Raw genomic sequence first — 13,893 nt, forward strand, 5'->3', positions numbered from 1 at the left:
GCGGGGCGCGTTTCTGTCATTTTCAGTTTTAGACGAGCGCTGCGGTCGATCAGAGGAAGCGCAGCCCTACTTTCTAATGATTTAAATGCTCAGTGAGCTCGGAGTGATGAGCGAGGACACCACAGCCAGCAGCTTCAATCCACAGCGTCCAATCGGAAATAAGCGGATTACCGGCCAAAGAGATTAAGCCGCCATGGAAATAGAGCGCCGACGACGCGCAACAGACACAACAACACCCGCACGACAGAACCTCATCACGCGCCTGGCTTTGGGGTCTGAAGCTTGAGGAACGGCTTTGGTGTAAATTAGGACAGAATGATACGGACAAAGAACCCACTCTGATTATACCACCGATACACGCTGCAGCTGCGGTTCCTTAAAGCCATGGTTGTGCTACAGCAGTAAAGACTGTCCTACATTCTTATATCAAACTTATTTACATACATTTCATCTAAACACCAGCAGAACCTCGGCTGTTCTGACTGTTCCGCATGTTTACAGCGAACAACAAAACATTGGCATATCGCAATACCAAGTATTGAAAGGCGAGTATCACAATGAGGGTCAAAGTCAATACATCGTGCAGCCACCAGTCTGAAGCATGAACTTACGTTCTAGAGCTTCTAGAGAAATAAACGATTTACTCTTAGCTAGATGTCCTGGATTAGCACCACCAACAGAGGGTTCTAATGGTGTAAAACAGGCTATGCAGAGTAAACAGGGGGTTCTAATGGAGTAAAACAGGCTATGGAGAGTAAACAGAGGGTTCTAATGGAGTAAAACAGGCTATGGAGAGTAAACAGAGGGTTCTAATGGAGTAAAACAGGCTATGGAGAGTAAACAGAGGGTTCTAATGGAGTAAAACAGGCTATGCAGAGTAAACAGAGGGTTCTAATGGAGAAAAAACAGGCTGTGGAGAGTAAACAGAGGGTTCTAATGGAGTAAAACAGGCTGTGAAGAGTAAACAGAGGGTTCTAATGGAGTAAAACAGGCTATGGAGAGTAAACAGAGGGTTCTAATGGAGTAAAACAGGCTATGGAGAGTAAACAGAGGGTTCTAATGGAGTAAAACAGGCTATGGAGAGTAAACAGAGGGTTCTAATGGAGTAAAACAGGCTATGGAGAGTAAACAGAGGGTTCTAATGGAGTAAAACTGGCTATGGAGAGTAAACAGAGGGTTCTAATGGAGTAAAACAGGCTATGGAGAGTAAACAGAGGGTTCTAATGGAGTAAAACAGGCTATGGAGAGTAAACAGAGGGTTCTAATGAAGTAAAACAGGCTGTGGAGAGTAAACAGAGGGTTCTAATGAAGTAAAACAGGCTGTGGAGAGTAAACAGAGGGTTCTAATGGAGTAAAACAGGCTATGGAGAGTAAACAGAGGGTTCTAATGGTGTAAAACAGGCTGTGGAGAGTAAACAGAGGGTTCTAATGGAGTAAAACAGGCTATGGAGAGTAAACAGAGGGTTCTAATGAAGTAAAACAGGCTGTGGAGAGTAAACAGAGGGTTCTAATGGAGTAAAACAGTCTGTGCAGAGTAAACAGAGGGTTCTAATGGTGTAAAACAGAGTGTGGAGAGTAAACAGAGGGTTCTAATCGTGTAAAACAGGCTATGGAGAGTAAACAGAGGGTTCTAATGGAGTAAAACAGGCTATGGAGAGTAAACAGAGGGTTCTAATGGAGTAAAACAGGCTATGGAGAGTAAACAGAGGGTTCTAATGGAGTAAAACAGGCTATGGAGAGTAAACAGAGGGTTCTAATGGTGTAAAACAGGCTATGGAGAGTAAACAGAGGGTTCTAATGGAGTAAAACAGGCTATGGAGAGTAAAAAGAGGGTTCTAATGGTGTAAAACAGAGTGTGGAGAGTAAACAGAGGGTTCTAATGGAGTAAAACAGGCTATGGAGAGTAAACAGAGGGTTCTAATGGTGTAAAACAGGCTATGGTGAGTAAACAGAGGGTTCAAATGGTGTAAAACAGGCTATGGAGAGTAAACAGAGGGTTCTAATGGTGTAAAATAGGCTATGGAGAGTAAACAGAGGGTTCTAATGGAGTAAAACAGGCTATGGAGAGTAAACAGAGGGTTCTAATGGAGTAAAACAGGCTATGGAGAGTAAACAGAGGGTTCTAATGGAGTAAAACAGGCTATGGAGAGTAAACAGAGGGTTCTAATGGAGTAAAACAGGCTATGGAGAGTAAACAGAGGGTTCTAATGGAGTAAAACAGGCTATGGAGAGTAAACAGAGGGTTCTAATGGAGTAAAACAGGCTGTGGAGAGTAAACCGAGGGTTCTAATGGTGTAAAACAGGCTATGCAGAGTAAACAGGGGGTTCTAATGGAGTAAAACAGGCTAAGGAGAGTAAACACAGGGTTCTAATGGAGTAAAACAGGCTATGGAGAGTAAACAGAGGGTTCTAATGGAGTACAACAGGCTATGCAGAGTAAACAGGGTTCTAATGGAGTAAAACAGGCTATGGAGGGTAAACAGAGGGTTCTAATGGAGTAAAACAGGCTATGCAGAGTAAACAGATGGTTCTAATGGAGTAAAACAGGCTATGGAGAGTAAACAGAGGGTTCTAATGGAGTAAAACAGGCTATGGAGAGTAAATAGAGGGTTCTAATGGAGTAAAACAGGCTATGGAGAGTAAACAGAGGGTTCTAATGGAGTAAAACAGGCTATGGAGAGTAAACAGAGGGTTCTAATGGTGTAAAACAGGCTATGCAGAGTAAACAGGGGGTTCTAATGGAGTAAAACAGGCTATGGAGAGTAAACAGAGGGTTCTAATGGAGTAAAACAGGCTATGGAGAGTAAACAGAGGGTTCTAATGGAGTAAAACAGGCTATGGAGAGTAAACAGAGGGTTCTAATGGAGTAAAACAGGCTATGCAGAGTAAACAGAGGGTTCTAATGGAGTAAAACAGGCTATGGAGAGTAAACAGAGGGTTCTAATGGAGTAAAACAGGCTATGGAGAGTAAACAGAGGGTTCTAATGGAGTAAAACAGGCTATGGAGAGTAAACAGAGGGTTCTAATGGAGTAAAACAGGCTATGGAGAGTAAACAGAGGGTTCTAATGGTGTAAAACAGGCTATGCAGAGTAAACAGAGGGTTCTAATGGAGTAAAACTGGCTATGGAGAGTAAACAGAGGGTTCTAATGGAGTAAAACAGGCTGTGGAGAGTAAACAGAGGGTTCTAATGGAGTAAAACAGGCTATGGAGAGCAAACAGAGGGTTCTAATGGAGTAAAACATGCTATGGAGAGTAAACAGAGGGTTCTAATGGAGTAAAACTGGCTATGGAGAGTAAACAGAGGGTTCTAATGGAGTAAAACAGGCTATGGAGAGCAAACAGAGGGTTCTAATGGAGTAAAACATGCTATGGAGAGTAAACAGAGGGTTCTAATGGAGTAAAACAGGCTATGGAGAGTAAACAGAGGGTTCTAATGGAGTAAAACATGCTATGGAGAGTAAACAGAGGGTTCTAATGGAGTAAAACATGCTATGGAGAGTAAACAGAGGGTTCTAATGGAGTAAAACAGGCTATGGAGAGTAAACAGAGGGTTCTAATGGAGTAAAACAGGCTATGGAGAGTAAACAGAGAGTTCTAATGGTGTAAAACAGGCTATGGAGAGTAAACAGAGGGTTCTAATGGAGTAAAACAGGCTATGGAGAGTAAACAGAGGGTTCTAATGGAGTAAAACAGGCTATGGAGAGTAAACAGAGGGTTCTAATGGTGTAAAACAGGCTATGGAGAGTAAACAGAGGGTTCTAATGGAGTAAAACAGGCTATGGAGAGTAAACAGAGGGTTCTAATGGAGTAAAACAGGCTATGGAGAGTAAACAGAGGGTTCTAATGGAGTAAAACTGGCTATGGAGAGTAAACAGAGGGTTCTAATGGAGTAAAACAGGCTATGGAGAGTAAACAGAGGGTTCTAATGGAGTAAAACAGGCTATGGAGAGTAAACAGAGGGTTCTAATGGAGTAAAACAGGCTATGGAGAGTAAACAGAGGGTTCTAATGGAGTAAAACAGGCTATGCAGAGTAAACAGAGGGTTCTAATGGAGTAAAACAGGCTATGGAGAGTAAACAGAGGGTTCTAATGGAGTAAAACAGGCTATGGAGAGTAAACAGAGGGTTCTAATGGAGTAAAACTGGCTATGGAGAGTAAACAGAGGGTTCTAATGGAGTAAAACAGGCTATGGAGAGTAAACAGAGGGTTCTAATGGTGTAAAACAGGCTATGCAGAGTAAACAGAGGGTTCTAATGGAGTAAAACTGGCTATGGAGAGTAAACAGAGGGTTCTAATGGAGTAAAACAGGCTGTGGAGAGTAAACAGAGGGTTCTAATGGAGTAAAACAGGCTATGGAGAGCAAACAGAGGGTTCTAATGGAGTAAAACATGCTATGGAGAGCAAACAGAGGGTTCTAATGGAGTAAAACAGGCTATGGAGAGTAAACAGAGGGTTCTAATGGAGTAAAACATGCTATGGAGAGTAAACAGAGGGTTCTAATGGAGTAAAACAGGCTATGGAGAGTAAACAGAGGGTTCTAATGGAGTAAAACATGCTATGGAGAGTAAACAGAGGGTTCTAATGGAGTAAAACAGGCTATGGAGAGTAAACAGAGGGTTCTAATGGAGTAAAACAGGCTATGGAGAGTAGAGAGTTCTAATGGTGTAAAACAGGCTATGGAGAGTAAACAGAGGGTTCTAATGGAGTAAAACAGGCTATGGAGAGTAAACAGAGGGTTCTAATGGAGTAAAACTGGCTATGGAGAGTAAACAGAGGGTTCTAATGGAGTAAAACAGGCTATGGAGAGTAAACAGAGGGTTCTAATGGAGTAAAACAGGCTATGGAGAGTAAACAGAGGGTTCTAATGGAGTAAAACAGGCTATGGAGAGTAAACAGAGGGTTCTAATGGAGTAAAACAGGCTATGCAGAGTAAACAGAGGGTTCTAATGGAGTAAAACAGGCTATGGAGAGTAAACAGAGGGTTCTAATGGAGTAAAACATGCTATGGAGAGTAAACAGAGGGTTCTAATGGAGTAAAACATGCTATGGAGAGTAAACAGAGGGTTCTAATGGAGTAAAACAGGCTGTGGAGAGTAAACAGAGGGTTCTAATGGAGTAAAACAGGCTATGGAGAGTAAACAGAGGGTTCTAATGGAGTAAAACACGCTATGGAGAGTAAACAGGGGTTCTAATGGAGTAAAACAGGCTATGGAGAGTAAACAGAGGGTTCTAATGGAGTAAAACAGGCTATGGAGAGTAAACAGAGGGTTCTAATGGAGTAAAACACGCTATGGAGAGTAAACAGAGGTCCAGCGCTTTGTTGTTGCTCTAGTTTAGTCCTGTTTTACATGTTTATATTGTGTGTGTGTGTGTGTGTGTGTGTGTGTGTGTGTGTGTGTGTGTGTGTGTGTGTGTGTGTGAAGCGCTCGCGCTCACCTGCAGGCGTGGTGGGAAACGCTGCTGAGGCCACGACGTGCAGCAGAAGGAGCAGCGCGAGCGTCCTCATGGCCATCAGAAGCACAGAAACCTGGCGACGCCGACCGTGTGTGTGTGTGTGTGTGTGTGTGTATATATGTGAGTGTGTGCGCGCGCGCGCGGAGCTGTTCCGTGCCTCGCGGTGCTGAAATCAGGCTGCCGTTAAAACGCGCGTGCAGCACCTGCTCCGCTCTGCCTGCTCTCAGAACGCGCTCCCGAATAAAGGAGACGGAGCGATGGAGGAGGAGGAGGAGGAGGAGGAAGAGGAGGGACACTCCTCAGCCCCGCCCCCTGCGCGTAACCACCTGCGTCACTCCGTATCGATCCGGTTATGAGGGGCTTCGCGTTTGTTTGGATGGAGAACGGAAAACGTTCTAATGAAGCTGATATATTACACGATATTACTGCCATCAAGGCACGCGCGTTTACGTCATTAGGAGTTTGTTTAAAGAGCGGGGTGGGGGTTGGGGGGCATTCCCCTTTCCGTGCGCGACACCTGGTGGTGGGAACAAAAAGATGATGAAGATGATGCTAACTGGGAGGAAGTTTAAGATGAGGATGATGATGGTGATGATGAGGTTGAGGGATGAGAATGAGGAAGGCAAAGATCATTATGGTGATGAAGATGATCAAGAAAGGGTGATAGAAGGTTATGAGGAAGGACATGATGAACAAAAGATAATGATGATGATGATGAAGATAAAGAAGATGATAGTGATGATGGTAATGGTGGTGTTTGGTGGTGGTGAAAAAGATGGAGAAGATAATAGTGGTAATGGTGATGATGATGATGATGATGATGATAAAGAAGGTAATGGTGATGATGGTGATGATGATGATGATGGTGATGATGGTGATGATGATGATGATGATAAAGATGACAGTGATGGTGATGATGTTGATGATGGTGTTGGTGGTGGTGACAAAGATGGAGAAGATGATAGTGGTAATGGTGGTGATGACGATGATAAAGAAGGTAATAGTGATGATGATGATGGTGATGATGATGATGATGGTGACGATGATAAAGAAGGTAATGGTGATGATGTTGATGTTGATGATGATGGTGGTGACAATGGTGATGATGATGATGAAGATGATAGTGATGGTGATGATGGTGGTGGTGATGATGTTGATGATGGTGTTGGTGGTGGTGATAAAGATAGAGAAGATAATAGTGGTAATGGTGATGATGACGATGATAAAGAAGGTAATGGTGATGATGATGATGATGGTGATGATGATGATGATGATGATGATGATGACGATGATAAAGAAGGTAATGGTGATGATGATGATGATGATGATGATGATGGTGACAATGGTGATGATGATGATGAAGATAAAGAAGATGATAGTGATGGTGATGATGGTGGTGGTGATGATGAAGATGAAGATCATAGTGATAATGGTGATGATGATGATGAAGAAGATGACAGTAACTGACATTGTCCAATGTAAACTTTTTAAACTGCACTAAACGACTGTAAAGTTTACAGCCCAAACCTGCTCTTCACGGTTTCCCACTACAGGCAGTACAGCCAGTTTAAACATGACCAAACAGCGCCACTCAGCGGCGACCTGGCGCCACTGCAGTGTAACGGAGCTAACACTGAGATAGAGTCAAGAGCCGGTTTGTTTTGGAGTCCCTGTAGTTGCTGAAGAACATGCCTGAACATGCAGTGACTCTGGGAGTTTAGGGGGTTAAATACAAAAGAGGATTTTTCCCTCCAGTGTCTGATTAATACCACAGCCCCCCCCCATCACTTCACCTTCTCTTCTCCTCCGTCCAGGGAGCAGCACTGCCGAGCTCCGCACAGCACGAAGGCTCGGTTCAGCTGATTGACTTGCCAGTGTTACTCTTTTCGGCACAGAGAACCACTTTACTGACTGCTGATTTGATTTTGAGTGTGACAAGGTGGTGAAGTTGGTGAGATGTTTTCTCATGATTCCTGCAGCTGGTGGAGTTGAAGCTCCAACATGAGACCGTCTGTGAGGGGCTGGAGTCTGAGCACTGGTGGGTGGCCTGCATCAAGGTAAAGCTAATCTCATTTGGACTGTAAGACTTTTGCTGCCAGATTACCGTATTTAGATACATCAACATCTCATCTTCTCACTCAGAACTTCGGAGCATCGATCAGTGGAGACGTCACCGCAGAACCTTATGCTGCTTAGTGCTTCCTTGTGTATTCTTATAGTTACAGTTAATAAATTAAAACACAGTCTCTTTGAAAAATTGTCCAAATATACATTATATCACCAAAAGTATTCACTCGTCTGGCTCCACACGTATATGAACTAGAGTGGCATCCCATTCTTAATCCATAGGGTTTAATATGATGTCGGCTCGCCCTTTGCAGCTATAACAGCTTCAGCACTTCTGGGAAGGCGTTCCACAAGAGTTAGGAGTGTTTATGGGAATTTTTGGCCGTTCTTCCAGAAGCTCATTTGTGAGGTCAGACGCTGATGTTGGACGAGAAGTCCTGGCTCACAGTCTCCGCTCTAATTCAGCCCAAAGGTGTTCTATGGGGTTGAGGTCAGGACTCTGTGCAGGCCAGTCAAGTTCTTCCACACCAAACTGGCTCATCCACGTCTTTATGGACCTGCTTTGTGCGCTGGTGTGCAGTCATGTTGGAACAGGAAGGGGCCGTCCCCAAACTGTTCCCACAAAGTTGGGAGCGTGAAATTGTCCAAAATCTCTTGGTGCTGAAGCTTTAAGAGTTCCTTTCACTGGAACTAAGGGGCCGAGCCCAACTCCTGAAAAACACCCCCACACCATGATCCCCCCTCCACCAAACTTTACACTCACAATGCAGTCAGACAAGTACCGTCTCCTGGCAACCGCCAAACCCAGACTCGTCCATCGGTCCCAATCGCTTCCACTTTGTTATAATCCCACTGACAGTGGACTGTGGAATATTTAGTAGTGAGGAAATTTCACGACTGGACTTGCTGCACAGGTGGCGTCCGATCACGGCACCACGCTGGAGTTCACTGAGCTCCTGAGAGCGACCCATTCTTTCACTAATGTCTGTAGAAGCAGTCTGCAGGCCGAGGGGCTCGGCTTTATACACCTGTGGCCATGGAAGTGACTGGAACACCTGGATTCAATGATCTGGATGGTGGAGTGAAAACCTTTGGAAATACAGTGTATATGTGTGTGTGTGTGTATAGAGAGAAGTGGATTAACTGGGTCTTCTCTGCGTTACAGGATACAGGTTCCTGCTGCCCTCTGGCGGAGCTGTACAGTAATAACAGTACAAGTAACGAACTACACCTCGTGATGAAACTGGAGTATTTTTCTAATGTATGTAATACTCAGATGTAGCAAATAAATATTTTTGTTGTGCTCTCTGCTGCGTAGAAAACAACATAATATGTGAAAAACCTTTTCGTATACAGGGAAAGATATAAATTAAAATTCAGAGTATAGCGAATATTTTAGGAAAAATATAGTGTATATTTGGACTTTTATTTTGACATTCCTCAGTAAAAGAAAATATTGGTGGGGATAAAACCGCGTATAAATACATAGATAAATAAGATATATATATATATATATATGTGTGTGTGTGTGTGTGTGTGTGTGTGTATATATATATATTATTTATATATTTTATATATATATTTTCGACTGGCGACCTGTCCAGGGTGTATACTGCCTTCCGCCCGAAGACTGCTGGGTTAGGCTCCAGCATCCCCCCGCGACCCTGACGGAGAAGCGGCTTAGAAAATGGATGGATGGATGGATGGATATATATATTTTCCTAAAATATTCGAATTATATATTCTATATATATTTATATATATATAGAACAGATTTTTTCCCGGTGTGTAGCTTATTTATTATGTATTTATATCGTGTTTTATTTTATCAGGCTGTAGAATCCGGACGGGGCGTGGCTTGACCTCAAAACGGGCGGGAATAAAAGCGTGTGTGGAGCTTCGTGTGTAACGTCGCCAAACTAAGAAGTCGATAAAAAGACGGAGATCTGCGTTTGCTGGGCTCGCGCGGTTCGCTCTCCACATCATGTTTCCTTCCAGAGTGCTGAGGTCGCTCGTCGCTCCCGGGAAAAGTGCGTGTTTCTGGGGGAGACTCGCTGCGCCGGGCAGCAGGTGGGCTTCCCTGACTTTCACCCACTTTTCCGTCTTTTGTCCTTTAATAAACCCCGTGAGTCGCTGCTGCTGCCTGCCTGTCTGTCTGCCTGTCTGCCTGTCTGTCTGCCTGTCTGCCTGTCTGTCTGCCTGTCTGCCTGTCTTTCTGCCTGCCTGCCTGTCTGTCTGCAGGAGTCACGGAGCCCCTCTGCTCTAAGGGTGTGTTTTTATATAATCGAGGCTACTGGGGGAAAGTTCACTGTGTACAGGCCCACTGCAGCCACTGGACACAGAATCATAAAAATCACAACGTTTTCCATAATTATCATTTATTATCTCATATTATTATAATTATGGCAGGAATTCACATTATTATCACCTGCTATTTCCTAATAACGACATTAGCAACTCATACTCAGAGTTAGTAAATATGAGATATTTAAACAGTTTCTCATAACTGAGAGAATCCTGTTGTTATGCAAATAGTCAGTGATGATAATGAGATGCTCGGCCAAAAAAATGAGGTGCCAAGTCATAATTATGGAAAACTTTTTCATGTCTATACTTTGTCTCCAGTGGCAGAAACAGGCTTCAGTAGACTGAAGCGAGAGAAGTGACCTTCGCTTTGTCTCGTGTCACCCTTAAAGGTGAAGTCCACCAATGTTTACAGTGTGTGAGATGTAAACAGAGGGATTCAGAGGGTTTGGTGTGACATGGTTCTTTACAGTGGTGGTGATGGGAACCAGGCGTCGCCATGACTACAACACAGATATAGACACTTTATTTACCATCCAGAACCACCAGAGAACCCACACGAGTCTTCTGAGCTTGTATGGAATGCTGATGATGGAAAATGGTTGGTTAGTGTAGTGGTTAACACCTCTGCCTTCTACGCTGTAGACTGGGGTTCAATCCCCACCTGGGTAAACACCCAACACTATACCAATAAGGGTCCTTGGGCAAGACTCCCAACACCACCTTGGCCTCCCTGTGTAAAATGATCAAATTGTAAGTCGCTCTGGATAAGAGCGTCAGCCAAATGCCGTAAATGTAAATGAAAACGGTGGAAAATCTGGAATAATGAGTTTTCTTTGGGGACTATTTTGCCGCACAGCGCCCTGCATGTCTCCCTCCACCATGAATGGAGTTGAAGTTCTCTAAACTCTCATAAAACAGCGTCTCAGTCATCAGGCAGTGAATTCAGAACCAGTTCATGTAGGAACTTTCTGTAGGAGCTTTTAGAGGGAGACGTCTGGTTCCCATCACCACCACTGTGAGGAGCTTTTAGAGGGACGTCTGGTTCCCATCACCACCACTGTGAGGAGCTTTTAGAGGGACGTCTGGTTCCTATCACCACCACTGTGAGGAGCTTTTAGAGGGACGTCTGGTTCCCATCACCACCACTGTGAGGAGCTTTTAGAGGGACGTCTGGTTCCCATCACCACCACTGTGAGGAGCTTTTAGAGGGACGTCTGGTTCCCATCACCACCACTGTGAACGGCTCTCTCTTGATTTCTCTGGAGTGAAGCATTTCACACCAAAACACACCAAAAATCAGTTTTCCTCCCAGCTGTTTTGTGAAGTTATTCCATACAGATTATTCTCCTTTAATTCAGTTTACTGCCTCAGTTTTTTTTCTTTTTCGTTGAGGCAAACCCAAAGCAGTCTTCACTAAGGTTTGAGATGTCTGATGGATTTTAGCTGCAGGTTGTCTTGGGGGAGGTTTTGTGTAGGTTTTGGAGAACAAACGGTACTTCTTTCATCCGAGCTGGACTGAAGTGTTGGTCAGCAGTTGTTTTATGAACTGTTTTATGAAGCGCTTTATGCTGCTGTGCTTCAGACCTTTGGAACTACTGACCTGTTGACTCTGTTTTCCAGAATGCAGTACTCCCAGACCTTGGAGGGGGGCACTCCTGCACCCTTCCGTCCAGAGACGTCCATGGCCCGGACCATGATGGACATCGGAACGCGGCGGATCTTCTCTGAGGAGCACGACCTGTTCAGAGAGAACGTGCGGCGGTTCTTCAGGGAGGAGGTGGTGCCGTACCACGCAGAGTGAGTCCCCGGTTTCTGCTGCAGACAGACCCAGTGCAACGTTCAGTTGACCTGCACATGTCCTGCTGATACCCTGGTGTCCGTGTGTGTGAGGTGATCTGTCAGCACCAGACACTGCCGCAGATATTAGTGACGGCTTTGGTTGCGGCAGCACTGGGATTCAGTTTCTTGATCCAGACGCACAACTTGCATAGACATTGTGTGTGTGTGTGTGTGTGTGTGTGTGTGTGTGTGTGTGTGTGTGTGTGTGTGTGTAGGTGGGAGAAGGCTGGCCAGGTGAGTCGGGAGCTGTGGGAGAAGGCGGGGGCTCAGGGGCTGCTGGGTATTTATACTCCTGCGGAACAGGGCGGAGTCGGGGGAGACCTGCTCTCTGCTGCCATCGTGTGGGAGGAACAGTGAGTACAGTTCACCTGTCACTCTGTCTCACTGATGTGTTTTGCCTCTCTCACCTGTCTGAGAGAGGTAGTACCATCAGTGCCTCACCTGCTTGTATCTCTTTTACCTGTTTGTCTCACCTGTATGTGTCTGTTGTACCTGCCGGTTTTCTACCTCTCTGTGGGTCCTGCCTGGGTCTTTGTGTCTCACCTGTGTTCTACCTCTGTGTGTCTTGCCCGTCTCTCACCTCTGTGTCTTGTCTGTCTCTCACCTCTCTGTGTCTCACCTCTGTGTCTTACCTGTCTCTTACCTCTCTGTGTCTCGCCTCTGTGTCTTACCTGTCTCTTACCTCTCTGTGTCTCACCTCTGTCTCTCACCTCTCTGTCTTGTCTGTCTCTTACCTGTCTCTTACCTCTCTATGTCTTACCTGTCTCTCACCTCTCTATGTCTTGTCTGTCTCTTACCTGTCTTTTACCTCTCTATGTCTTGCCTGTCATTTACCTCTCTATGTCTTGTCTGTGTCTTGCCTGTCTCTTACCTGTCTCTTACCTCTCTATGTCTTACCTGTCTCTCACCTCTCTATGTCTTGTCTGTGTCTTACCTGTCTCTTACCTCTCTGTGTCTCACCTCTGTGTCTTACCTGTCTCTTACCTCTCTATGTCTCGCCTCTCTGTCTCACTTTTTTTTAACCTCTCCGTGCCACACCTGTCTCCCATTTCTCTGTGTCCCACCTGTCCCTCGACACTACTCTTTCATCTGTGTTGTAGGATGTACTGTAACTGCTCCGGTCCCGGTTTCTCCCTGCATTCCGAGATCGTGATGCCGTATATCAGTCATTACGGTTCTCAGGCTCAGACGGAGCGTTATTTTCCTCAGATGACTGCTGGGAAATGTATCGGAGCCATCGCCATGACTGAGCCGGGCGCCGGCAGGTGAGTCCACCCTGCAACCTTTACTGGAGAAAAACAGAACATTCACCTTCAGCTGAGTTAGGATTGTAGCCGTAGTACGTCGGTGTTGCTCAGTCTTTCTTGATCGTCCCACGTCCATCATTTTATAAACAACAAAAATTGAGATGAACGGACTGAAAACTTGATCTCTTTAGATAAAATAGATGCTGACAAGGTTTTTTTGTTGATGGTACTAAACCGCAGTAAGTTGTCACAGTACTCAGCATATTGAAGTGTAATATCATGACCAGACCTCAATAATGTAATATTGTGATTAAAGTATCTCAATGAGATCGTATCGGCGGGCCTTTGGTGATGCCCACCCCAGTTTCTAACGCTTATCTTTCGCTTGCAGTTTGATGTTAGTATTTCATTGCTTGCAAAACATCCTGTGTGCTTTTACAGTGATGTTACTGAATGTGTTTATCATTAATATCATTGCTCAGCGGCAGAGATCTCTTACTGCATTCTTGTGGCTCCGCAGCAGAATTAGATGTTTAGGTAAAAATAAAATAATCCTCCTTTACAGTAAAATAAAGGAGTCACCCTTTAACCCTGAAGATCAGCCCAGACTTCTGGTCACCATAGCAACACGGACAACAGCCAGATAGAAGTGAAAGAAATAGCAAGGGAAAGAGATTTTAAGGTGAACATCAATCATTTGGAGACGGGTCGGACTTATTTGTGTTTAAAGTCACTCCAGCTGGTTTCCTGATGCGTTTAATCCGCACCGAGAAACTAAAACACTAAAGTCATGAGGCTGAATTCAGCATTTAGGGTGGAGCAGTTACATTCTGGCATCTCAGGCACCATTTAAGGTGGAACTGGGTCGAACGTTAAGAGACGTTTTACTAGAAACTGTTCAACTTTTGTGGGAAAGTTTCCTGCCGGAGATGCGAGAAAAGCGGCTGTAGCTGAGCTGAAGCTCAAAGCAGATCAAA

General features: G+C 44.7%; 2 protein-coding genes across 3 annotated transcripts in view; one reads left to right on the forward strand and one right to left on the reverse strand.

Annotated features, from left to right (window-relative positions):
* The window catches only part of scg3 (secretogranin III), a 54,419-nt gene extending 48,708 nt beyond the window's left edge, over positions 1 to 5,711 (reverse strand). The window contains exon 1 of one of the 2 annotated variants that reach the window (XM_017719505.2): positions 5,439 to 5,711. In XM_017719505.2, the coding sequence (XP_017574994.1) occupies positions 5,439 to 5,514 (76 nt within the window). In that variant the 5' untranslated portion in view covers positions 5,515 to 5,711. The remainder of the gene's footprint in view (positions 1 to 5,438) is intronic. The other variant, XM_017719506.2, reaches the window with a different exon arrangement.
* Positions 5,712 to 9,366: 3,655 nt separating this feature from the next.
* The window catches only part of acadl (acyl-CoA dehydrogenase long chain), a 16,092-nt gene continuing 11,565 nt past the window's right edge, over positions 9,367 to 13,893 (forward strand). Inside the window, exons 1-4 of the mRNA XM_037539772.1 lie at positions 9,367 to 9,593; positions 11,451 to 11,627; positions 11,885 to 12,022; positions 12,770 to 12,934. Coding sequence (XP_037395669.1) covers positions 9,508 to 9,593; positions 11,451 to 11,627; positions 11,885 to 12,022; positions 12,770 to 12,934 — 566 coding nt within the window. The 5' untranslated portion in view covers positions 9,367 to 9,507. The remainder of the gene's footprint in view (positions 9,594 to 11,450; positions 11,628 to 11,884; positions 12,023 to 12,769; positions 12,935 to 13,893) is intronic.

This window comes from Pygocentrus nattereri, chromosome 7 (assembly GCF_015220715.1).
Source record: "Pygocentrus nattereri isolate fPygNat1 chromosome 7, fPygNat1.pri, whole genome shotgun sequence".
Lineage (NCBI taxonomy): Eukaryota > Metazoa > Chordata > Actinopteri > Characiformes > Serrasalmidae > Pygocentrus > Pygocentrus nattereri.